The sequence below is a fragment of the Gallus gallus genome, chromosome 1 (genome assembly GCF_016699485.2).
Source record: "Gallus gallus isolate bGalGal1 chromosome 1, bGalGal1.mat.broiler.GRCg7b, whole genome shotgun sequence".
NCBI classification, from domain to species: domain Eukaryota; kingdom Metazoa; phylum Chordata; class Aves; order Galliformes; family Phasianidae; genus Gallus; species Gallus gallus.
This window is the reverse complement of record NC_052532.1, coordinates 100,978,471-101,005,660: the sequence shown is the minus strand read 5'-3', so window position 1 is coordinate 101,005,660 and position 27,190 is coordinate 100,978,471. Positions and strand designations below refer to the sequence as shown.

Below are 27,190 nucleotides of genomic sequence, written 5' to 3'. Positions count from 1 at the left end.
AAAGTGTTTCTACCAAGGCATACACTCAGAATCAAAACAGTATGCTAATCCATTTTCACACATAGATTGTTTCTGTACATATTGCAAATTAAGTGTGCCATACTAGTCACGTTAATTCAATTGGAACATAATGGAATATTTAAATTAATAGCATTATCTTCAAAAATTTCATCCTGAAAGATGTTAAAATGACATTAAGTGTAAAAACACAGAAATTTTGTTGTGGCCTTTAATATGAATTCTGTGTTTCTAATGAATTCTTCATTTTCTGTTGCCAATGTTTGATAAAATATAACACATCCTACAACTCCCTTGTGAATACCAAAAATAAAATAAAATAAAAAAAACAAACAAAAAAAGCCCTGCAACAGTATTGAATTTTAAGTCATAATGGCTACATAGACTTAATCAAACAAAATAGTTTGTCATTTTACGTGTAGGGTATGATCTAGAACTGTACAGAAATTTTAAAGGAGCTTCAATGAACTTTCATTTTTATCTAATAAAGTATTTTTCCCTTGAATATATAAAATATAAATAATTGTCAGTGCAGTAGGAAGTTCTGAGTCAGTATTTTAAAATCATAAGCTTCTAAAGGAATAATAATGTTTTGCAAATTTCAAATTCCTTCTTTTTTTTTTTTTTTTTTTTTTTTTTTAAGTGATTATGTTAAAGCAATTGTAGTTACTTCTTCTATGACATCTGAGCTGGCAAATCTCTGCATTCTTAAAATCCAATTCCAATGAAGAAAAATTCTTGTTTACCTTTCAGATTTCTTTCCTATGTAAACATTAAAAAATGATGAAACATGCAACAGTATACTGAAATAACTTTCAGAATCCTTACAGAAATCAATCATGTGATACTCCGCAATCATTACTGATCTCTGTATCATAGACCTTATTCTAATGTTTATCATATTTCAGTGGAAAGAGACTCCTTCAATTCAGTGGGTTTTGCTTTATTTTTCACTACAAATATTCTTTAAGTAAATCTCACTATGTTACCTAATTGTTCACTATGTTATCTAATTGTTCAAAGCTTTGGAAAGCCTTTTGGAAACACTGTTCAATGTTTTATTCTCCCTCATTCATGTAACCATTCAAACACTTTTCATGAAACCTTTCCATTGGTCAATTTTTCTGTCCACTTATGAGCTGAAATGTGTTCACTCAATGTGCACCACAATGAGAAACAAATATACCTAGAAAATCTCTAGAAAATTATAATAATGATGAAATATGAAACAAGGACATTTTGGTTTTCAGTTTTTGAAGAACTTTGCTTCAGAAGTTTGATTTTCCACTATATTTTCCTGTATTTGAAAATAAAAACCCTCTGAGGGCTTTGAAAACATCAGACTCTTCTCTAAGCAAAAGCATATCTTACTTGCTTCCTGGACAAAATTCAAAGTTTTGAATGAAAAGGTCTGTCCACAAGACAGTGTAAGTAAAATTGTCACAAATCTTGAACTCCATGAGGAGATGTAACAAAGGGATACTTTTAGGGGATGAAGAGAGCTACAAAGAAAAACAAAACAAAACCAAAGAGTGTTTAATCTTAGAAGCTTAAGCTCCAGTCTCAGCTGTTGCTCAAATCAGTCCTTACTGAATACTTTGCACCCACAGCAGTGTCCACTAGCCCAAAGACTTGAAATTTAGCATTAATTAAGTAGTTAGGACCATGAGAATATGATATGAGATGAAATCCTGTTGCATTTAAATCCCTGACAAGAGTCATGTAAACTTCAAAAAAGCAAAGATTCCTCCACAGAATTCATTATCACTAACTACAGAAGTACATACTTAAATTATGCAAGCTTAAACATCAAGGAAAAACTGACCTTCCATTAAGAATGTACTTTTGTTTTTTTAAAACAACTTTTAAAGAGAAAACAAAATATGGGAACTTACATTCAATATCAAGGTACATGCTCTTTTGGTGCCCACCAATTCTACTTGCAGCTTCACAGTCATATCTCCCTGAATCTGACAACTTCACATCTTTAATATGCAGTGACGATTTTCCATGCTGCCCTTTGACTTCTATACGGCCATCTGGGCTCTGTTTACATTGATTTAGGAAAAAGAAAGGTTTTATACAGATATGTATATTTATATATGCTTTATATATTAAACACCACTGATATAGTATGACTGAAAGCATTTCTTCACCTGTGGTGAAACTATTCTTGACAGATAGGTAATTTCTAAATTTATCAAATGAATTAAAAATATAGAGGAAAGATGCTGTTCTATTTCTAGGCACTATAATCATGGAAATAAGTACATGCTTAAAGGAACACAGTCAAGGTAAATCACAAAAACTATCAATTGGCCTGGTGAATGACATACTGAAAGCCTGTTTATGACCTCATTCATTTTGCTACAATGATGTGGTTAATGAAAATACTTCATGTAAAATCATAGTGCCTCATGTAACAGTTGGCATTATCACTTCTGTTCTTAAAATGCCTAAGTCCCCATGAAACAATGATCAAAATATAAATCCAGTCACAGACTTCTCATTTGCATTATTTGTATTTTCTTGTTGGAAGCTTAAAATGGCTAAAAACCATGATCTATAAATGTAACTCAAATTTCTGGATTTCATTTTTATGTCATTGCAAGGAAGAAGGGAGGAGATAAAAATGAATACTAGCTCCCAATTTTCCAGAAAATAATTTTTATATTAATCGACTTGATAAAAGATAATATCCGCATCCTCTAAATCCAAACCTATTTGACTTTCAAGACTATAAAAGAGGAGGGAAAACGGTTAAAAAAAAAAAAAAAAAAATCCACTGATTTATACTTCAACTTCCACAGAGTAGTATACCTGAGGGAAAAAAATAAAGTTATTTTTAATCTGGCTCTACGAATTACTTGTTCTGTAGTATTGGGAAACTTTACTTCTTTGTCTCATCTATATTTCACTTAAGAAAAAAAAAGAAAAGGCTGATACAAAGTAGTGATGTATACCTACCTTCATTTCTGAGAAAAGTGGAAAAGGGAGAGAAAAAAGCTTTAACATCCAATTCTATAACTACACATATTTGTGACCTTACAAAAATCTTTTTTGTCAGTGAATGCAGGAAAATATGCATACAATTAAGAATACAAATATTCAAAATAAAGCAGTCATATACAATATTCTTTATATCAGATTTCTAAGAAGGAAAAAAGCATCAGACTCCACGAACACTGAATTTTGTTTCCTGTAAAAATCTCACATTACAGACACATGGTTATGAAAACCTAATGCAGGAGAAAATCTAACTTTGGATTGGTAACCATTAATAAGGCCAGCTATGTCTTACAAAATTTCTAATGTTGAACATTTTGTTTTCATTATACATTTAAAACAAGGAAGAAATAAATAATGAAGTTACTACTAAACATGCTACAGTACTGCAGTGCTGAAAGAAACAATTTGCAGGAAGAGGATTTCCTGGGATAATTAAAATGAAATTTCTTAAAAAAAAAAAAAAAAGCCACAACAATTTTCTAATCTCTGATATACCTATATTTTACAAGCACAATATAAGTATTATTTATCTAATGATTATTTGCTTATTATATATTACATGTACTTTGGCCAATCCATTTCTGATTTTACCTTGGCTAGAAGTATTTCTCAAAGAAGTCAAAGTTTAAATTGTGAAAAGATGTACACTGAAACAACCTGTCACTATGATTTATAGAAACAGTGCTACTTTTAGAACAGTTTTTTTCAGTTCAACACTAATACCAAATACTGAAATTCACTGTATAATCATAGACTCATAGAATGGCCTGGGTTTAAAAGGACCACAGTGATCATCTAGTTTCAACCTGCCTGCTATGCACAGGGTCGCCAACCGCTAAACCATGCTGCCCTATTCTATAGATATAGATATAAATCACTATGAGATACATTCACAATAATTGACTCCATACTTTCCAAAGCAGAGACATGAGTGTCAATTGATACCTAAAAAAAAAAAAAAAAAAAAAAAAAAGAGAGAGAATCACAAAGATCTCTAAGTAGATATCACAAAAGATTCTCCTTCTTGTTTTATCTAACTATTTTCTACTGCTGGAAAATACTCAAAATATTTTGTTACGTAGACATTTAATCTGTACCCAGAGTAACTTTCTGAAGTTGTATGTACATATGAGAAAGCATATTTTATTCAAATATGGATGACTGAAAAATAATAAGTCTTAGGAAAAATGACTTTTTATCTCTCTAAGGAAAAAGAAAACCAAAACATAATCAATAGATTTTTGACAACCACAACATCTACTCTCACGATCACCAAATATTTACTAAGAAACATTTTGAGACAGATTTATGAGCTGATTCAACTGATTTAAAAAACAATGAGATATTTTCATCCAAAGTCCACAAAAATGAATAAAATGCGTAACAAATACAGGCAATAAAATAATTGGGCGAAAATGACTCATAAAATATCAATATGTAACAATTAACCTCTAGTTTTTCAGAACTGTCTGAGAATGACCTCCTTGAAATTGTTAATAAAATAATGTAGAGCATATAGTAAGATATTTTTTTGCTGCAATCCACAGAATCTGTATATTCTGACTACTTCATAAGCAGTTAAGCTGTTCCTGGTCCTCTCCTGCAGGTGCCTCAACACAGCACTTCAAAGAATCAAGACTAATTGCTTACAATTCCATTCATTTTTGTGTACTTCACTAAAAGATATTGTTGAGCAAACATTCCTGAAAAAAATATATGAAATGTGAGTGCAAATACATTCCAAGAAAATTCCCAAATAAATAAATAAATAAATAAATACATTCATAGAAATAGTTGTCTAGAAATGATTCCCAGAATATCCTGGAGATAAATGCATGCTGATTAAAACTGCTAGAAAATACGATCATTTTCCACACAGACTTCAAAAATACCACTGTGTCTGTATTTCATCACTCTACAAAGTAAGTTGGCTAATAGGCATCTGGGTAAATAAATGTAGTACATACTGGGAGACTACAAACAGGTACAGTAACAACATAAACACACTGAAGCACAGCTTGGAAAGAATGGAGCGAAGTGACAGAAGCTGACTGCTTTGGACTTCTTTGAAGACCAGTGAAGACGATGAGATAAAAATATAACACACAGCTTTACCCTGAAGTAAAAACTGAAACTATGCTAGTTATTTTTTCCTGATCTGGTAAATGGTATTATCAAAATTAGAATATACCGAGAAAGAAGTAATCTGCTTTCATCCATAACATCAGTCTTTTTATCTAACTTGCCACTGCAAATACAAAATGGGAAATAGGGACAGCCCTAACCTTGGATACTGTGCCAATCAGAACTTGATATCCCTTCGTAGATTTAATTCACTCCTGCAGTGAATACTCCTCCAGTGAATCCCCACTGGAGAAATAGTATAGGTGTTGCCATAGACGAGAACTCAAAACACAGACACAATCTCTGTAAATTAATAATGTTAATAACTCTCAAGTCTGCCTGAAATAGTAACGGACACCTACATGGTGGTATTCTATTTTTTCCATTTCAAATACCATAGTGGAAGAGATTTAAAAAATGCATTATGAAGTATTCTGCTAAACTGAACATAGTTTTATTTCTTAGTAGTATTAAAGAATATACAAAATAGACAAAACAAAAATCTGGACAGCCAGAACAGTCCATGTGGTTCAATCCTCATGACTTCTGCTGACTCACTGAATTACTCTGTACAACTGCAGACTATGAATAAACAGTGAAGTCTGAAAAAACATACATGACCAACATAGTTCTATATCCATGAACATGTACATTAGTGGGCACTTACACTCAAAGGCACGAGAAGAATTATTTCAATAAACAGACCACTGCACGTCTCACAAATGCTACAGAAAAACAAAGTGTTTAGAAGTTACTTTTTTTACAGTGTTTTGGAAATCCCAATAAAAATCAAATTTTTTTTCAACATGACTGTTTATCAAATAATTTTGTAAAAGTCATTAAAAAGTTTTATCTTCAGTAAAGGCTTTGACAAAGTTTTACTGACACATAGCTAGCTCTGTGAATTTACTGCTCTCTACAACCACCTGAAAAGAAGCTGTGGAAAGGTGGGGGTCAGCCTCTTCTCCTGAGTAACTAGTGACAGGACTAGAGGGAATGGCCTCAAGTTGAACCAGGGGAGATTCAGGTTGGATATTACGAAAAATTTCTTAAAAAGAGTGGTCAGGTGCTGGAACAGTCTGCGCAGGCAGGTGGTGGAGTTGCTGTTCATGGAGGTGTTCAAGAAATGTTCAGAAGCTATACTAAGAGATGGGGCTTAGCAGGGAAATACTGTTGGTAGGTGGCTCTTTGGACTAGATGACCTTAGCGGTCTTTTCCAACCTTAGTGATCATACGATTCTATAATTCTACCCATGTAAAACTCTGAATTTAAAATTTCATGTTTCTTAGAAAAAAAAAAATCTTTGGTATTTCGAATTCTGATAGCAGTCCAGTTCTCTGTCATTGTCAAAGAAAACAAGATTGAACACGATTGTTCTATACAGTAAAACTATAAATAACAGCAACATTTAACTACCAAAAAAAAAAAAAAAAAATCTTCCTACAATTGTAATATTCTTACTTACAAAACAGTAATTAAAAAATGAGTGTGATCTCATCACTTAAGTCTACAGATTCCATAAAAGTAAATAATTTTTATTTTATGACAAGAATTTGTCATGCTGTACATGTTATTCTATTACTGGACTTTTTCTGTTAAGGTCTGCCTGTACTTCTGACATGATTCCAGTTCCACACGTGAATATTCCTCACCTCTGGACTGGCTAATGCTGACCTGTCCAGACAGTGCACAGGCACAGCTCCAAAACTATGTCCTAGAGCTCCCAAGGTAATGGTGATATCCATGTATTTCAAGGGTTCCACATGCTGAAGAGGAATGTAGCTTTCAGGGAATGACAGAATAGTGAGGTGAGAGTACAATACCCGCAAAGATGCATGAACAGCTTCTGGGACAAAATAACCTAGGCTGATACCATGGAGGGTTCAATCTGCACAATCCCATTGGCAGTGTAGTTTAAAAAGTATAAATCCTCTGTAGGGGAGAACTAGCTGATAATGGTGCTCAGACATTGTCATTCTTTTTGAATTGTAGAAAGCTGTAATTGAGAAGAGGTAAATGCTGAGATTAACACTGAGTTTGATTTGTCAACTATTTTTCCAGCTTTCACTGAGGAACTGCAGCACCAAATGAGATGAAGTTGTATGACTGCCAAAACATGCATCTGGAGCTGGCTGAAAGCAAAAGTGGAAGGTGAGAACAGATGCAGGAAGTGGCGACTTGTCTGTAGCTGGTTTTAGATAATGTCACTTTGACCATTAAAGCAACTCTGACTTTGTGTCAATTATATTCCCTCTTAGACTTCATGGTTTGGCTGACAAAGTACTCCATGCCTCGAAGTCCAAGTGCGAGACTGACAAAAAGAAAAATCCTGCATTTAAAATCTGGATATATTGAAACTCCTTTTTTTTTTTTTTTTTTTTCTCTAACGTTGATTTACTTGTGATCAAAGTGCCATTACTCCCAGTAATTATGCCACTACAGGTCAGTTTTGTCTGTCACTAGTTACCAAATTATGTCTTCTGACATCCTGTGTAATTTAGTGCTATTTTGGATACAGACTGCACATGTTAACAACAGAGGAAATGAAGAAACAGTGGCTTAGATTTCAGTGTTGTTTCCTTTATAAAACATGGTGCAACATACTCAAGAATAGTCAATGTGGGAATGCATAACTTCAGTAAAAACCACAGGAGTTTCTCAAGATCGTCCAAGTGAGCTGCTGCAGATGTACACGGTTGAATACAGGGGAAAAGAATAAAAAAAAAAAGGAAGAAAAAAGAAGGAATCTGTTTTAATTTTATGCACAGTTCTTCCTTCTCCAGAGCAGAAGGTAAAAATTGCCAAAGTAATAACATATTTGTTGTGTTGTCTTAGTTGTGCTCTGTGTATGCATCACTAAAGGTAAACAAATCCCGATTAAAAGAATAGTCTTCGGAATTTCAAGAATCACATTTTTTTTAGGAAGCTTTCTGATTTCAGGTTGTGTTGACAGACACACATGAGGAAATCTTCATACCAAGTGCTTCAGATTGGTGTTTTTTTATATGTGAGATTTAAGCAGATTGTGCATGAAACTGTTCCTTGAAGCAGCATGAAAGACAAGACCTTTTGCAAGTTGAATTGCTGATACTGAATGATAAAATTCCAGAAGTCTATTAAATATGTGACCAAAATTCCTAGTCTGAGAATCTACCTTTGATGATGAGAAAGGGCTGTTAGTCACAACAGCCATCATCGTGTAGAAGCTGATGGAAGCTCCCTTCTGGATTATGGATGGCATATTCACAATATTTCCCCATTCTCTTCAGGTAAATGTATTCTATCCATGCACCTGTTGGAGACAGTAGAAAATTCCAGAGTATTGCTATGTGTATATGCCTTAATGTCCAGTGAATCAGAATAATGTTACAGCAGTGTCTTGGACTTCAGTGATTTTTCAGTGTTTCTTTTAGAACTGCAGATAATTTAGTACATATTTCAGCATGCTGCAAATTTTTGAATTGGTTAGGAATTTAGTTTTCCACAAGGATGAAATTAATGAAGAGCCCATTGTTTTCAGATCTATAGTGTAACACCAGGGAAGACACAAAAAAAGAATCTTGAAGAAATTGTTGTTTTGATTTTCTGTTCATCTGCAGTTATAGCAGCTACTTTTAAGGAGCTCAGACTGAAAATTGTAGCAGGTTCTATGCAGGTTTCTACCAGCATGTATAATATCAGAAAAGATGTATTCTTGCAAGCTTCATAAAACTTTTAGAAATTAGGAACTGTTATTTGACTGATTCATGCCAGTATTTCTTTCAAACTTAAGTCACTAAGTTATGAGATGACACAATATATCCAATACACCAAAACCACACAGTAAGACATGAAACAACAACAACAACAAAGAAAAAATAACAACAACAAAAAACAACCTTCTTCCCTGGGTTGGATTTTACTCACAAAAGAGTATGAAATAAAATAATAGAGAAAATAAGATGATCAACCGTTCAAGATTACCTCCGCTAAATAGACAAACCACAAGAAAGAAACCATTGATGATTATTAATGGCAAAAAATTTAGCATCACATGATAAAATCTTGTAGAGGAAAACATGCATTAGTGTTAGTAATAAAGATAACAATCGCATCCACAAACAATTGTGTAGAAGGGTAACAAAAAATATTGCATCTGTACTAACTACATATATACCTTGTAATTCGAAATTCCGATTCACCGATAAATAATACCGTAATTTGTGGTTTTATTTCTCAGAATTTTACTGATCTGAATCTACCTCAGCTATGATGCCATTAGCATAAGTGACTCATATGGATTCTGACCAGCAAAATCTCAGGAATAAGACCATTAAGCCACAACAGTCTTATTCAATAAAAATGATAATAATTACAAAAAAAAAAAAAAAAAAAAAAAAAGAGAGAGAGAGAGACTGCCACTAAAAATAACGGTTCTACTACACAATTATGTTTTTCTTTTGTAATGAAATCTTGTAGATTGCTTCTTTGGATAAATGAGAATGACACATACATGATTATAGGTTATCTTTGTAAATCTTTAAAATGACTGAGAAATGTGTCCAGCTTCAGTTCAGATTAGTCACAAGTCCTTACATCAAAGAATGAATACGGGAATAGCACAGGGAGAAGCAGAAGCACAGGGTTTCAAACAACGATCAATATGGTATCAAGCACTGCTTAAGTTTAAAATACTGTGATTTTCTAGAATTTATTCTTCAGTGATTATTTGACCTCTGTGCATATAAAAAATAAATATTGCTATTAAATATAAAAGATTTAAGTAACAATGAATATGCTTATTCAAAAAGGAAACTTCAACCTGGCCCTGTTTCTGCTCATATCCATTCAAATTTTAAGTGCATATTAGATCAGCTGTAGAAATCATTAGTATAATGAAAATATACCACTGTCCTATGCTGAAGTGCCTGTAAAGCATTCTCCTTATGAGTTGTTAGAAAACAGCGTGAGAACATGGAAACATCAAGCACTAGGACCCAGCTATCGCTCAAGTGGGAATTGTAACCCAATGAGTATAATTTCACAGTTATTTACAAAACCTCTGTACTGATCCAGCAGTGCAGAACACTCTCAGGACTTAATAAGGGGTTGCCTTGGTAGGAGGTAATTTCAGCTGGTTTCAGGATTACAAGATCCTTTGCCATTAGGTAACTATCTAAATTTGTTTCTGCTTAGCATTGAGCACCCCTGTATGGCAAATGTCAAAAAGCTATTACCTTTTTATCTTATTAGGGATTGGAGGAGGTTGCTCTGTAACTCTGTATCTAATCACTAATATCTAATCACCGATCTAATCAATCTGATCATTTCTATCAGCGACAATAGTCAAACAATAGCCAAAAACCAGTGGGGGAAAAAAAAATGCCTGTAAACTGCCTGCAATACAGAATAGACTTTAATGCAATTGAGGTAGGGAAAGAAACATGGTACGAGTTAGGTTTCATTTAAATACGTTAGCTTGAGCCATTTCTATTTTTCACTAGAGAACTTAGAAACTGATGAATTGCAAACCCTTCTCAATTTTTTATTTTTTATTGGGGAAAATTAGCACTGTCAACCACAGGTCTCAGGAGAGGACTGGAAGGATGATTGTAACAACGTGAAGAAGACGACTAGAAAGCTTTTATATAATTATTTTTAACCATAATATTAACTATTATTTCTGTAGTATGCATTTGACTTGGACTTAATTGTTGGTACTATAATTGGAGTAACAATAATGTCTTCCTCTATTTTTCTTTAACTGATAACATTACTTGGATAAGTAACAAATTATTGGCAGGCTGTATGCCTATTTGCTAGTTAAGCTCTCCTGTAAGCATATAAAATAAGCCCTCAAATTGCACCTACTCCAGGAATTTCAACCTGAACTTACTGCATTTGTTTATTTAATTTTAGTATGTTTTACACTCAAACCATGACTGAGTTGCTTTAGTTGCTTCAGTTACAGGAATAACTGGTATGGTGAAGGTATGCGGTTATCTACAGTGTGGAACAGTCCATTGAGAGTAGTACAGCATCTGCTTTCTTTAAAACAAAAAGTAACAGATTTTGAGATTCTCTTATGGATTTGTTCAGTAGTGGTATGCAGCTTGGGATTCTTTCCAGATTTCTGTAAATGTGATGTATCTTTTATGAAAATGACTACAACTAGACAGCAGATAGAAAGTCTGTCTGGAAACTGGGATGAGGTGGAGCCCTGCAATGGTATACAAGCAATAAGGCTTCCTTAGGGGAAGGAAAGGCACAGAAAGCCAGAAATACACAACCTGTGTGATGAGGGCTGGGGGAATTGTTTGCAGCAGGACACAGATCCAAATGTCAGACATCAAAGATCAAAAAGTCTGCTCACAGAACCAGAGAAGTCTTTAGGGCTTTTTACTACTCAAGAAACAACAGGAAATTATTGAAGTAGTATTAAAAACAAACAAACAAACAAACAAACAAAAAAAAAAAACAAAAAACAGAGAGAGAGAAAAGAACTAACCTGGACAGATCTGAAAGGACAGAAGTATTTGTTTTCAAGCCATTCTATTTAATTATTATCATTTGAACTTCTCTATTTATATTTCTGAATTTATTTATATGTAGAGATATAAGTAAAGGTTATGCTGTAAAAATCAATCAAATTGGGAGGAACCTATTATGGAAAAACCTGCTGCTACTACAGTTTGAAACAAGATGTACAGCAGAGACCACGGCATGACAGCACAAGAAATCCATGTGTCACTCTACAATGGAAAGAAGCCCTGCTGGAGCAGTTTGTGAAGGACTGTAGCCAAAGAGGCACCCCATACTGGAAAAGTGTGAGGAAGGTGCATCAAGCACAAAGGCAGACCACAGCCCTCATTCCTCTGTAAGGCTCAGAAGGATGTGCGGAAGAGACAGCAGTCAGTGAAGGCAATAGTGAAGATGAGCCTGGAAAGAAAAAAAGTTGATGGAAGCTCTTTTAGTTTTGTCTTTCTTGTTATCCTACCTTATTCTTAAACTAACAATAAATGAAATGAACTTCACCCAAACTGAATATGCTTTGCCTGTGATGGTAATTGATAAATGATCTCGTGTCTTTAGCTCAGTCCAGGAGCTTTTCCTTCTTATTTTCTCCCCGTCCTGCTGAGAAAGGAGTAAGAGAGTAGCTGAGTGAGCAGCTGGGAGCTGGCCTAAGTCAGCCCACCACAACTGGCTTCAGAGGAGGCTGACAGCAGCTAATGGCCTCTTGGTGGATCATTAGTAGGGGTAAGAGTTTTCTTTCTCTTTATTTGTACAGGTACCAATTCTCAGTCTTACCCAGTGCAGTTAACAATAAAAACTGTCAAAAAATAGATTTGTTGAGGATATCTCGTGAGCAAAAACATTCATGTTATTTAATATCTGGGCATTTGCTACAAGATAAATGACTAGTTTTTAATATTTTATTATTACACAATTTCATTTACCTTTAGCTTGTTTGTTAAAACAAGGACTGATCTGTTTGTATCAACCAGCATATCTTCATAGAAAATTAGTAAATATATTTTTTAAACATAATAATAATAACATGTTTCCTAAATACAATGACCTAAGGGCATGAGAGTTTCCATTAACAATCTATGAAATGTAAAGAGCTCTTAGAGATCTTTATTTTCAATACGTACAATATTGGTTTTGGGTGAATGATATTTTTATCCAAATAAAGTCTTACTACATTGCTGGTATTACTTGAATCACTTTGAATGTAAGATTACAAAAAACAAACAAACAAACAAACAAACAAATAAAGAAGCACTGACAACTGTGGTCAAGGCCTAAATAATATTCATAGTGTAAAAAAAAAATTCCCCTCCATTTAAAAGCTGTAGAGTCATTCTGGTTTCCAATGAGACTCTGCACTCATTCTCACATTTTCTAAATTAAGACAGAAAATATTTTTTAATCAGATTGTAACCCCAAGTTGGGCTTTGAAATATGCTGGTAAAACAGTGTTTTGTTGTTGTTTTTTTGTTTGTTTGTTTGTTTTTCATTTAGACCATTAGATCTTCACAAAATGTTTTTTAATTGCTCATTTCTGAATTAGAAAACTATTGTTGTATAATAGTCTGTTAAAACGATAAATTTTTACCATGTAATATAACCCAGAGTGCTTTAATATTACGTATCAGCTATCTATTGAGTATATTAAACCACATTAAATGGTCAGCTTCCAGCAAGATAAAGATTACCATATACAATTAATTAATTGAATTCTGACATACGTGTCACAACTTGATTTGCATAAGCAGAAATGTATGCAAAGTAAAGAAAAACTCTTACTGTTAATACTATTATTCATATTAATGTGACACGTAGAAATTTAGTAAAAATATAGTAAAATTTAAAAATTTAGTAGAAATTTAGTAAAAATAACACAGGTTTACTCCACTCATAAATGAGTGTTGCTATTTTGACCACGGATCACACACACAGTTCAGTTACGTGGACTTAAGAAATTTTAACTTTAGAGGCTGCCAGTAAGGGCGGAACAGGCAGTCTTCAGTTCTCCCATTGGAAAGAAAAAAGAATACTGCACTACGCTTTAGGTTTGGTTCCACAGTCTCCCAACTACCACAGATGACAAACACCAGTTCACTGACATTATTGTGTTAAGCCACCAAAATGTGACTGTTTGAAATCTCAGAATTGGTATTCACAGACAAATGGCATATGAGTGTATGCACAGAGGAAAATGATATAGTGAAAATGTGATAAGAAAATAAATTTCTTAACAGCATATAGAGGACATTAACAAACATTAATAACTGATTATTATATTGAGTTTAGATACTTTGTTAAACAAACTGAACAATACATTGAGCCAGGATCCTTGCTTTCTAATCATTCTGGTTTTGCCAGAAGTCTAAATACAAATCCTTTCATTTTCTCCTAACATGCAAGGATTCCTAATCCTCAAACATTCCTAATACTCAAACTGTTTTTCATGTCAGGAAAACTGATGACAGGTTACAGGAAAATACATTTTTCCAGCATTCCATTGTTGGTTGTGCCATAGACTGTATTTCTCATTTTACATGAGTTTCCATGGTATCTAGAAGATTTATCCTTTCAAAGTCTCTGGAGAACATATTGTTAAATCAGTGAACAATACCAACCGACATTAGTTTATAACATGTAGCTGTCATGCTTAACGTATCATCAGTTATATCTATATCTTGATAATGCTATTAGAGAGCATATAATACAACTGATAATTAAAACCTCATGAAACAATCTTTACTATAGCAGAAGCAATGAATGAATATTCAAGTCTAAGCTGCACTGCTATCATAGGAAATACTGGTCTGAAAAAGTTCCCTGATAATTTTAATCTTCATTAGTATAACAAACAGATTATCACCACTGATGACTACATGGAAAAAGCTAATATTGTGTACCATTTTGAACCCCACGTAGCTTTATTTCAGCCTGTAAATGCAACAACACATCCTAGAGAAAATACCCACAAATACATACTTGCTCCATAAGCAAATGGATTAAAAATAGAAGACAATTTTTAAGTTTATATAACTTAGGTAGAAATAGGATTATTCATTTACAGAATAAAAATCTGCAGTTGAGTTTAGATTTCATGATAAACAATTGATTAAACTAGTGATGTTCCATTTCCCCTGGTTTGTTTAAGCTTTTAATATAGCAGAGGTGTTAAAATCTACATTTTCTTGGCTCTTTGTAATTTTTCAAGAATGCAAAGAGCAACAACTTTGTCAACTTAATTCTGTCCCACATACAAAATTTCACTGAAAGGAAAAGTTACAAAGTTAAGTTACAAAGCCTGAGATTTCTATAGGTCATAAAAAGAAAGAAATCTACTGGTATTTAAAATATCCTTGATATATATGTGTTTCCTCTTTCTGCATAAGTCATCTATCAAATGAAAAGCTCATCCTTGATACAAGAATATAAGTATTCTCATTACTATCTCAAAATAAATGCAATGTAGTTTCCTAACATTTACCATAAAATTGCTTCTATAATATTGCATCCTTTTGTGTGATGATAATGGCTAACATAGGTGGTCCAAAAAATTTCTAATCAATTTTGTTAATATTTGCGAGAGCTGAAGTGGAGTTAAGAGGATTGGGTAAAAAGCAGAGTTGACATTTCAAAGAAGAAAACAAGCCAAACCTTAAGTCTTTTGCCTATTGCTGGATCATGACAACTGTGAAAAAATTACAAACTCCTAACAGTTATGATTTATACACCAATATAGGGTGAAATCAAACTTGGAAAAGAATTGCAGGTCTGGGTTTGCAATACATAGAAAATAGGAAATTACACAGGGACACACAGCACAGTACATGCAAGGAAGCAGAACTCAAACTTTCAGGCTATCTCTATAACCTTCAATATAAAGTTTAAAATCTGAGATCCTTTTACTTGTGCATAAAGATAGAATAGTGTAAGATATTTCAAAGACGTTTCGCTAATTTCTACCAAGTTTATATAAAATAAAGTAATATTATTTTCCTTTTTTAACCAGTTACTCCAGATAATGAGGCATTATAAAACTTGAGTACTGGATGGACACAGGACTGTGATCTCTGTGTGGTGAATTTTCTTCTTTCATTTTCATTTTACATGTTTAGAATGCAAATTCTTCAGGGTAAAGATTGTCTCTTTGCTCACATGCCGCATACAGAGAGCTACTGTCTCAAATCAATCCCCATCTGTTATTGTTATTTGCATTCCAAAATAGAGCTTGAAATGGTAATTACGAACTACACTGGTCATCTTTCATAATTGTGCTAGAATTACTTAAGGAAAATACATCATGAAACCTTGCCTTCACACTACTGCAGAATGCACAGAAATCAATGGTATTTTTGTCTTAGAGAATCAGGATATGCTCTCATGCAGGGTTGTGCATAGGTGTGTGTCCGTGTGTCCCAAATGCATTTTATAAGTGATTACAGCAAATCAAATCTAGTCACTATCCTTCTTTCTGTTCTACAAAAGTGTAACTCTTCTCCTGCCTGTTTTTACTGGGAAAAGGTCCAGGCCTGCTGTATGCACAGAAGTCTGTAGGATCAGACCATTTTAAATCACAGACAAAAGAGGCAATGGCCAGGTTGGCACACCAGTGACAGGATATGCAATGCTGAGGAAGGAGCTGGGCAATAGAAGCGTAGAAACAAAGTACACACACCATAAACAGAGTTTTGGCTTGACACTGAAACAGTGGATGAAGCTCTAATCATGGAGTAAATCTCCATTTCAATTTTCAAATCTTAACGGGTGAGCCAAATGCTTTCTGTCACACATAATCATTCATTTACTCAGGCTTACCCGCTCTTATGCAGTTATGAGTTATAAAGCTATTAAAGCATTATAGAGGTCATCTATTGTAGCTGCCTGGAAAACTTTCCATTTAAACTTTCAGCAGAGGTCAGAGGAAGGGGAAAGACACTTTTATTTCAAATCCTCAATGAAAGGGAGACCATACTGTGTTAGAGATTGTTCCAAAGGCTAACTGGAAAAAAAGGAGAGAGGAGAAAGTTTTTTCGTGTCTTGTTTGAAATCACTGGGCTTCAATTTTCAAATACACAGATCTGATATACTGAAAACCCTTTATCAAAGTTACGCTTTCTTTAGAGATAATTATAGCCCACTTGCTGATTAACATTCTGTTTCTTAAGCCCAGTAGGGTTATTTCTTTGATCTATGACTTTGGAAATTTTTCCTTCTTTTCCCTTCTTTTGTGCACAACCATTTTGAAACTCAGAAAAGTATATGTCCCAGATATAAAAAACATCATTTAAAATAACACATAATTTTGACTTTGTGAAAGCTAAGAATGATCTCACATCCAGACCTCTTCCTTCTTCAGTGATTACTCTTAAATCAAGGCTATCATTTAAAATGCACTCACCACATCTCACTCATTTACTTGACAGTGTATTTCTTAGGTAGCTATCGTCAGAAGGACTATGTAGCCAGGATACTTGGTGCACCAAATGTCTATCTGCAGCCTGATGCTATCATCAAACCTGTCAAGAGAAGAGGGAGCAGACCATGCACTTCTGGGATTGCTTAGTCTGGAGAAGAGGAGGCTTAAGAAAGACCTGATCCTAGTACAACTACCTGAAAGGAGGTTGCAGCAAGGTGGGCGTCAGCCTCTTTTCCCAGGTAACAGTGATAGAATGAGAGTTCATGGCCATAAATTGTGCCAGGGGAGACACAGGTTGGATATTAGGAAAAAATTCTTTTCAGGAGTAGTGAGGCACTGAAACAGGCTGCCCAGGGAAGTGGTGGAGTCCCTGAAGGAATCTTTGGAGTTGTTCAAAAAGCACGTAGATGTGGCACTGAGGGATACAGTTATTGGGCAGGGTGGGGATGGGCTGATGGTTGGACTAGATGATCTTAGAGGTCTTTTTCAACCTTAATGATTCTATCATTTACTGTCCTTAACAGTCATCTCTGTTCAGTGTATATGGCTTCTGAAGCACTTCTGTAAGACAAGTGATTCTCTCCTCACTGCAGAATTCTGGATTTTTGAATTCCTCTTTCACAGTGTGTAATGATTAGGCACAGGAATGTCCAAGTTGCTTAAATCTGTTCCTGTACATAACTTGTATTCAAAATCTCACTCTTAGAAATTTGCATTTCCTTGAATCAGTTTCTTTCTTTCTTTCTTTCCTTCTTTCTTTCATACAGACGTACTATAATAGTGTATCAATCAAATCTGGCTGCTTGTTAATATTTTTTTCCTATATCAAGATGTTAAATATGTAGTCTTAAGTGATCTCTACTATGAAGCATGTGCCCCAAAGCTTTTCTATATGAAACTTTTCAGATGGCAAGCATGAAGGAAGAAGAATTCATTCTTCATGCCTTAAAATAGTACACAGGAAATACACACCTGTATTTTTAGCTAGACTTCTAAGCCTACTGGCTTTATCACTAACTCTATTGCCTCAAAAATATTTAGCATTTAACACACTCAGTTAATTTTGGTAGTAAAACAACTTAGATTTTTAATTTATGCTGAGTCAGTTTGACAAGATCTATTTGCAGTGAATTCATGGCAACTATCAACGACTACATTACTGAAAAAAATGTATTTCATCTACTTCAGCTTTCCTAGTATTTTGCAGACGAACATGAAGTCATGTAGACTTCAGTTATCCTTTTAGCTACTGCCACACTCATTTTTCTTTCCAAGCTCTTTGGAACGGAAGAGTGTTCTGGGATTTACTGGGAATCATCAGCATGCGTCTGAAACATTTCTTGGCCATCTCTCATTCCTTTATATATTATGTGTGTCATCTCCATAAATGCATTTAAACTTGTAACTAGACAACACAAGAGTGTCAAAGTCTGCAAAGTGAATGACAAAAAGCTGTAGAAAGCACTTAATGTCTTTTGCACAGTTCTGAGAAGTGTAAAGGGTCCGCCAGTAGCAGTAAGGGAAATAAAAACCAAACAAGCCTGCAAGAACACTTACTCACTACAGATCATGACATCCAGATATCATTATAAAAATTGTGGTAACCAGCCTAAGTGATTACAGTCGGGGATTAGGAGCACAAGTACAGAGCAGCCAACAATAATTCTATTAAATTTCATATTGGAAGAAAAACTCTATTATCATTTGAAGATGACAGAAAATGAATGAGAGAGTCAGCAGCCTGCATCTGTGCAATCTCACAGACTCTGCTAATTTCAAGGAAACTACTGTCTCTTTCCAATTAGGAAAAACTTGGAATTTTGGTAGTAAAGGTTGATTTAATAAGGGACAGCAATGATATTAGCCAGTAATAAAAAAAACCAAAACTTTCATACAGGAAAAAATAATGGTCACAAATCACAAAGACATAGATATCCCTCACTGATATTTATTCTTTGTTAAATCAGAATCCCATAAACCAAGGGATGCCTCAAATTTTACAGAATTTTATTCAATCCATTATGTTTTGGGAGGGAGAGAAAGGAAAGAAGGAGTTATTACATAATCTAGGCCTTACATAATAAGCTTTCCATATGTTCTTTGATCAAATTAATTTTGGTTTTGAGAAATTAAAATGCCACTGCATTTTCTGCTGGCAAAATAATCCTTCAGGCAACATTCCAAATTTATGGAACTGTTTAACATTTCAGACAGCCATCCTGTAACTACCCATACAAGCTATACTTGAATTTTATCGAAACAAGAACAAGACTGAGGAGCTACATTCTAAAAATAATAAAACTATAATTGAAAATAATATCACTTTCTGATTCTTAATTGCTATCACGGTAATTGTTCTGGTTACAGCAAATCTTACATCTTCTACAGAAAAAAAAAAAAATCACTACCATCCCCTCAATAAACACTTAGTTCAACAAAAAAATATTCCTAAACTACAATCGGCACCATTTTTTTAAACTACTAAGAAATTCAAAAGATGAATTCACGAAATATAGACAACATTTTTTTTTCTATATTTATGCAAGTACATCTGGTGACTGAACATGATTTCAAGTTATAACACATATAATAAATAACTTCAGTTTAAGATTGTTTAAAAAAGCCTCTATTTTCTTCAACTCACCTTTGCCTTCTCTTTCTTGTTGTAGGACATTGCTGTATTACTCAAGAAATATTCAACAATTTATTCACCACCAGTTTGGATTCCTATTAACCTATTCACAAAATTTGGTAGGAAAGCTCTAGTTAAGTAAGTCTTTGCTCCTTAGAGTGTTGAAGAACCACATGGAAAATAAACAAGCTCATTTTATAGCTTGAGACATAAAGTATTTCATAACAGTTATTCAACATTAGGCAAAAATCCTTCCATGAGCAATACACTGAATGTTCCTTCACTGGCAGGAAAAAAATGAAACCATCTAACTATTTATTCTTGGTCTTCTTATCTTTCACATAGAAAAACTGGTACCCAGATAATACTGACAAGTCTAAAGAGTATAACCAACTGTAGTTTGAATTAAGAATGCAATACCATACTATGTGAGTACTGGATAAAGAACAGATTTCAACTGCATCAATGTGATTGGCTTGTTTCTGCAATTTGCTTTCATTTTCTGATATAACTATTTTAGGAGTATTCCAAACATAAGTGAAAAAACACATTTTTAACATCTGAACCAAGTGTAGACTTGATGCATTAGAAAAATCACCTTTAATTTGAAATAGTTAAGGAGGAAAGAGTCTGTTTTAATTAATGCAAAACTACTTGAAAAAAAAGAAAGATGTTTCTCTCTAATGGAAATCACAGAACAGAAAAATGGTAGGCACAACCTCATATGGACCGTCACAATGCCAGGAGAGGTGGAGTAGGAGAACTGACCAGAAAAATTGTTCTTCATTAGAATATAAACAATAAATCTAAGTAATTCCTTAATATATGTAGGTCACTTTAAAAGTAATGCCTTCTATCTATTTCTATGGAAAATACAACAAAGAGCACAGTAATACTGCTCAATAGAGCATATTCTCAGCCACAAAACACTATATATCAACACAGTCACCACTGTTACCTATGTACTTTCACCAACAGAGAACAACAACCTGCATGTAGCATTCGGAAAAATCTGCACCGGTGGAGGTGTCCCACTGTTTCACAGGTATGATGGTCCTGTTGTTAGGAAAATATTGCCCACGCAGTCTGTCTTTCATTAGCCCAAACTGATGGAAGTCAGATGGTGCCAAATTTGGACTATACAGCGGGTGTGGCACTGCACCCAAAATTGATAATGTACTCCATGGTCTTCCAACTGGTATCAGGCCTGGCATTATGGTGTTGTAAGAGAAAGGTTGTATTCTTCTCTGGCCTGACTATGGAAGTTCAAGCCTTCAGCATAATCAGTATCACAACATAGCAATCAGAGTTGATTGTTTGTTTGGATTCCAGGAAAAACAGAATGATCACCCCATTCCTATCCCAAAAGACAGTGCACATTGCTTTCCCTTCTGAGGGCTGCATCTCGAACATTTTCTTCAATGAGGAATTCATACGTCGGCACAGCACTGACTACCATTTTGACTCGTAGTGGTGACACCCTGTCTCATCACTGGTAATGATGCAATCCAGGAAACCATCACCTTCAGCTTCCTATTGGTTCAAACTTGAACACAGTTTTTCTCCTCCTCCTGTGTGAGCATTCATGGGACCTATCTGATGCAAACTTTGCAATAATCCAACACTGCCACCACTGTTTCCAATGCACTGAAACCGATATTCAGCTCCATACATAGTTCCCTAGTCATAATCTGCTGATATGTGTGGGTGAGCTGATCAAGATGCTCACCATTTCACAGCATGACAGTTGTGCACGGCCATCCGGAATGTGGTTTGTCTTTCACAAAGCTGTCGCCACTGCTGAACTGTACCACCCACTGCCTCACTGTGTTCACATCCACTGTTTGGTCTCCATAAATGTGCAGCAAGCATCAATGAATGTTGTTGAGTACAATATTTTCCACCTGGAGGAATTCAATTCCATACCTTTGCTCCATATACACTTCCATATCAGACACCATTTGACTCTCAGACTGCTGCTCTGCTGCCCATCTGTCACACAGTATTAAAATGTAATGGAATATTGGTGGGAAGGTTCGAACTCTACTGCCACACTACCAACATTCACCTCTGACATCATGGACAAACAGAATAAAATAGGAGGCATTACTTTTGGAGCAATCTTTGCACACTTACTCCCTATAAACTCAGTAACTTACTGTGTATCTAATTCCCTGATTGGTCTGATTACTGGTTTTTTTTTTTTTGTTGTTGCTGTTGTTTGTTTGTTTGTTTGTTTAAGTGTCATTTATTTGCAAACATCTGTTTAATTATTTTGTCTAAATTCAGAATTAGCAAGTCATACAGATGCTATCTCACAATTCAAGTAATGAAGACAAAATCTGTATTTTATCTAAGGAAATTAAGAAGCAAATTTTTGTTCAAATATTCAAAGAAAATTATTTTTAAAACACTCTTTAGAAACAGATCTGCTTTGTTAGAAATAACATTACACCTTTCCATTTTGGTTACCATTCCATCTACTTACAGCTTTTGTTCCCACAGCAACTGACTTTCTTCATTACAATCTTTTTCTACTCAACTTATTTTTGTAATAAAGCATGAAAATGGAAAATCATAATAGGAAAATGGGCTCAGTTTGTAGTTAAAGACTACCTTACTCTGAGGCAGGAAAAATACAAGAAAAGAGAAAAGTAAAACAAACAAACAAACAAACAAACAAAGTGAAAAGGAGAGATTTCCAAACTATCCAGAAATGATTTTTTATCTTTTTTTTTTATTATTATTTCAGACTTCAAGCTTCACAGCAGTTTGAGAAATACTGGACCAATTCTAAATATGCTCTAGAAAAGCTAAGTCTTACCTTCCGTGCTTTTTTTTTTTGCTTTTATGTTTTTATAATTTAAGTGTTAATTTAAAATTTGGAATTTAAACATCTTTTATATTACCTTAGGAAATATTAGTACCTTCCAATTTCATCCAAAATTAATTTCAATTTCTCTAAGTACTCTAAGTTTCTGCTTATGAAGTGTAACAAGACAATATGTATTTAGATATTGTAAAGGCTGATTTACCTTGTCACCTTCAGAGAAAGTTATTCCATCAGTGGCCCTTTTCCAAGTAATCTCTGGGATAGGTTCTCCTTCTGCTTCACAGATGAGGGTGGCTTTCCCATTCTCAAATGTGGTTTCATTTTTAAGTTGTATTATTTGAGGCTGTACTGTTAAAATACAAATTACATTATTCACCTCGCATAAAGAATGTCAAAATATTTTTTTTCTTAAAAAAGTGCATTTATGTTCATTTACTTCAGTTTACCTAAAGGTTTAACATTACCATCTATAAGAGCAATCAACTTTTCTGACTTCAAGTTGCACAACTACTATTTCTTTGTGTTTGACAACATGAACTCTTATCTAAGAATAGCTGCCAGCCCCAGGGCTGCCTGCTCCCTTGCTTCAGCGCAATGGGATAAGCCCTGACCAACAAGGCCCTTGCCCTGGCAGCCCTGTCATTGTGCTTTGCTCCTGGCTCCCTGTCTCTTAGGGAACAGGACATTTCAGGAATAAAGACTCGATGTCACCACGGCATGAGTCACCTGAACATGAGTAGGAGTAACTCCATGTCAAAGTACAGGCTTGGTGCTGATCAGCTGGAACGTAGCTCTGCAGAGAAGGCCTAGTGGGTACCGGTGAACATGAAGTTGGTTGTGAACCAGCTGGGTGCTCCTGAGTAGAGAAGACTCAGAGGGATCTTAACCATGAGTCTAAGTATCTGATAGAGGAGAATAAATGTGGAGACAAGCTCTTCTCAGTGGTGCCAAGACAGGACAAGAAACAGTAGGCACAAATTGAAATAGTATTTAAGAAGAGCAAAACCCTTTTTTACTGTGTAGAGTGGCTGAACACAAAAGCAAGCCCAGGAGGCTGTAGAGTCTCCATCCTTAACTCTATTCAAAACTCAGCTAGACAGTCCCAAGCAATCAGCTCTGGCTAACACTGCTCTAAGCAGTGGGGTTGCACTAGATAATCTCCAGGAATGTCTTCCTGATTCAGCTGTTCTATAACTCTAAGATAATCTGTGTTTGTCTTCAAAGACTTGGAATAATACAAGATTATTCATATTTGTCATGGGTTAGCCCTGGGAGGCAGCAGAGCATCCTCAGTGGGATGGAGTAGAGAATTGGAAAGGTAAAGGTAGGAAAACTTGTGGGTTGAGATAAAAGACAGTTTATTAGATCAGCAAAAGTTGTGTGCACAAGCAAAACAAAATCAGGAATTCATTCACCAGTTCCCATCTTGCAGGCAGATGTTCATAAATTTCCAGGAAAGCAAAGCTCTATCGTGTAATGGTTACTTGGGAAGACAAATGCCCTAACTCAACATTCCCTCTTTCCTCTTTCTTTCACCAACTTTTATTACTGAGTACAACATCACGTGGTGTGGGAAAATCCCTTTGGCCAGTTTAGGTCAGCTGTCCTGACTGTGTCCCCTCCCAGATCCTTGTGCACCCTCAGCTCCTTGCTGGTAGGGCAGTGTAATAAACAGAGAAGTACGTGTGTCTTTCTAAGCACTTCTCAGCAACAATTAAAACATCAGTACATTATCAATACTATTCTCATCACAAATTCAAAATATAGCAACATATGAGCCTCTGTGAAGGAAATTAACTCTATCCCAGCTGAAATAAATACATTATTGTTTACCTTGAGTCTTCAGAAATATCTAACTGCCTTACATGAACTGAGTTTAACAAAATCTCCCGATAACAAACATATAGTACTACTATTAACACTATTAAGAATTGAAAAGTCCTTTGACACAATATTCATCTTCAGTTACTCTGTAAATTGGTGAAAAAATACATTTTTAGAAGTCCAGACAATGCTCACATTCTTCAGATCATTCCAGTTTACAGATACTGGTACAGAGCAAGTACAGCTCTCAAGCTATATTGTGTCTTGACAGGCTATTTACATTGCAATGCCATTTCCAGTTAAATGGGAAGGCTTACTGAGAGGACTTGTCTCTGCAATATCATAAAAGAACTCTGCTGTATAACTATGCATAGAACGTTACTCTCTTCCATTGAATTCAAGTACCTTCATAAAAAAAAAAACGTGCTGGCACTATATATTCAGTCATAATTAACCATTAATAAGCTTCTCCAAATCTTTGCAGATTGAATGAGACACACATCTCATTGGAAATCCTAGTATGTAACCCTGTAATAGGAATATGATTCAATATGCTTACATCCAAACACAGTGAGCTAGGTTTGTATGAGTAAATTTAATAGTATATTTTCCATGCAGTTATTTTGACTTTTGTTTTTGATGAAACGCTGCTAGTTTATAGTCTACATGAAGCACAAAATAAACAGTGAGGTAATGTATCTTCTAATGGATTTTTAGAAGTATATACCATGCAGAAGAGTAATCAGGCTACGTTCATAGATCAGAAGGAAAAGAGAATCGTTCCAGTTAGAAGGTACTCTAGGATGTCATCTTGTCCAACTCCTTGCTCAAAATTGAGTCAGCAAACCCTGTTCAGATCAGATTGATCACAGATTTATTGAGGATTATCTTAAAAAATTTCCAAGAACAGACTGCACAACCTTTCTCACCAGCCTGCTGCAGTTCCTGATTGTCCTCATTGTATAGACTTTTTTTTCCTTATATTTGGTATCCTTTTTCATTTTTTTTTACCACTACTTAATTTTACTAGTTTCTCACAGACACCACATTCTGTATCACCAAGAAAAATAATAAAACCAGGTCCAAATTTGCTATATCCAGATAAATCATTTCCTTTCATTTCTACCACATCATTCTTGATCTCACTTCTCACTCCTTATCTCCATAGTCCTTCAATCTGTTCATCCTTGGCTACTACAAAAAATCTACTTTATGTTAACTGCATAGAGATGAAAAACAAGAAATATTTTCCCTAGCAAAGTAGTGCTCTAATATCCTTCTTCATTAAGATATAATCTAAGGTGGGTGACACCCTGCACAAGAAGAAAATATCCTGTGAGTTCAGGGTCTCTATAAGTATCAGTTGGATCCAGCTTTATTTGGTATGTTACAAGGTAGTAAGCAAAGCACTATGGAAAGATAGCAATTCAGTTGAGAAAAGCTGTAACTGTTCTCAGTGGTATAACTAAAGACGCTACTTTGGAGAAATAAATAAAAAAGAACTTGAGGTAATAGATAACATCAAAATACTTATAATTTTAACTCTCACTTCCAGGATCATTCAAATGTCAATGAAATATTCTATGATTCTAAGCTCCGATACTCTATTTCTATAGCCATGTCTCCTGGCTACAGTATAAACAGTTCTTTCTTTCTTTTGATATATTATCATTCCTGAAAACAAGGAAAGATGTATGCAGATACATCACCCAAATTAAAGCATCATACATAGTATTTTATGAAAGAAATTTTGCATTATCTTCATCAGAACATCATTATTTCCCCATACATACACGACAAACAATTTGATTTTCTCAAAATGATGCATCTTCTTCTACAGTATATAATTTAAAGTATTTATCTTCTTATCTCTCTGATTTATATTCTAAATTTCTTTAAAATCTTCTTCAAACGGATTATTACAAGGCAAAGTTTTAACTTGACATTTTAGACATGAAGGCTGACATTTAAAGGAACAAGCACTGATTAATCATCAAATGTATCTAGCTGACAGATATTACTAGGAAGAAGAGAGCTGAAAATGGGAAAGGATATTATTTAATTGCTTAATTTTAATAGGTCACAAGCTATTGACTAATAGTTTTATACTGTTTGACTGCTTTTAAATTACATTTTGGGCATTAGAAAATATGAGAATACTTTTGCATAGAAATAAAAAACATTTATTCAAGAAAGCAAAGACTACTGAAATGGATTTATTTTTTTTTAGTTCTTAAACTGTTCTTTCTGAGCTGACATGATCATTTTCAAACTGAATTAGTATTTACTTTCAATATTCTAGCAAATATGAAACAAATGAAAATAAAGGGTCTTGGAATGTCAGTCCAGAAGGCCTCCAGCTCTTTGATAGTTTCTTCAGTCAAAAATATTCAAGCATTTGTATTATAATCACGGAACCACAACATATGCTGAGTTGGAAGGGATGCACAAGGACAATCAAGTTGAACTCCTGGCTACACACAGTACTACCTACGAATCAAACCTTATCTCTGAGAGCACTGTCCAAATGTTCCTTGAACTCTGACAGGCTTGGTGATGACAGCACTGCCATGAGGAGCTCATCCCAGTACCCAACCACCATCTCAGTGAAGATTCTTTTCCTATTATCCAATCTGATAATAATGTACTTAAAAAATTCTTAACTGAATGATCTGACTTAATAATAAAAAAATTTACATTGCACACAGCTGCATAAACCTTCCTGCAATACAAGCTTCAGATTATACTTAAGAAAATATGTAGAAAATAAAAATAGTATGTGGTCAGACTATACTATAATCATGATCATTAAGGAATCCTCAGTGGCAG

At 34.5% G+C, this 27,190-nt stretch overlaps 1 protein-coding gene across 2 annotated transcripts in view; it reads right to left on the bottom strand.

Moving 5' to 3' along the window:
• Positions 1-27,190, bottom strand: part of NCAM2 (neural cell adhesion molecule 2) — a 262,883-nt gene that overhangs the window by 85,632 nt on the left and 150,061 nt on the right. For both annotated transcript variants that reach the window (XM_425540.8, XM_025144886.3), the window contains exons 8-9: positions 22,740-22,885; positions 1,914-2,064 (exon numbers count right to left, since the gene is read on the bottom strand). In XM_425540.8, coding sequence (XP_425540.7) covers positions 1,914-2,064; positions 22,740-22,885 — 297 coding nt within the window. The remainder of the gene's footprint in view (positions 1-1,913; positions 2,065-22,739; positions 22,886-27,190) is intronic.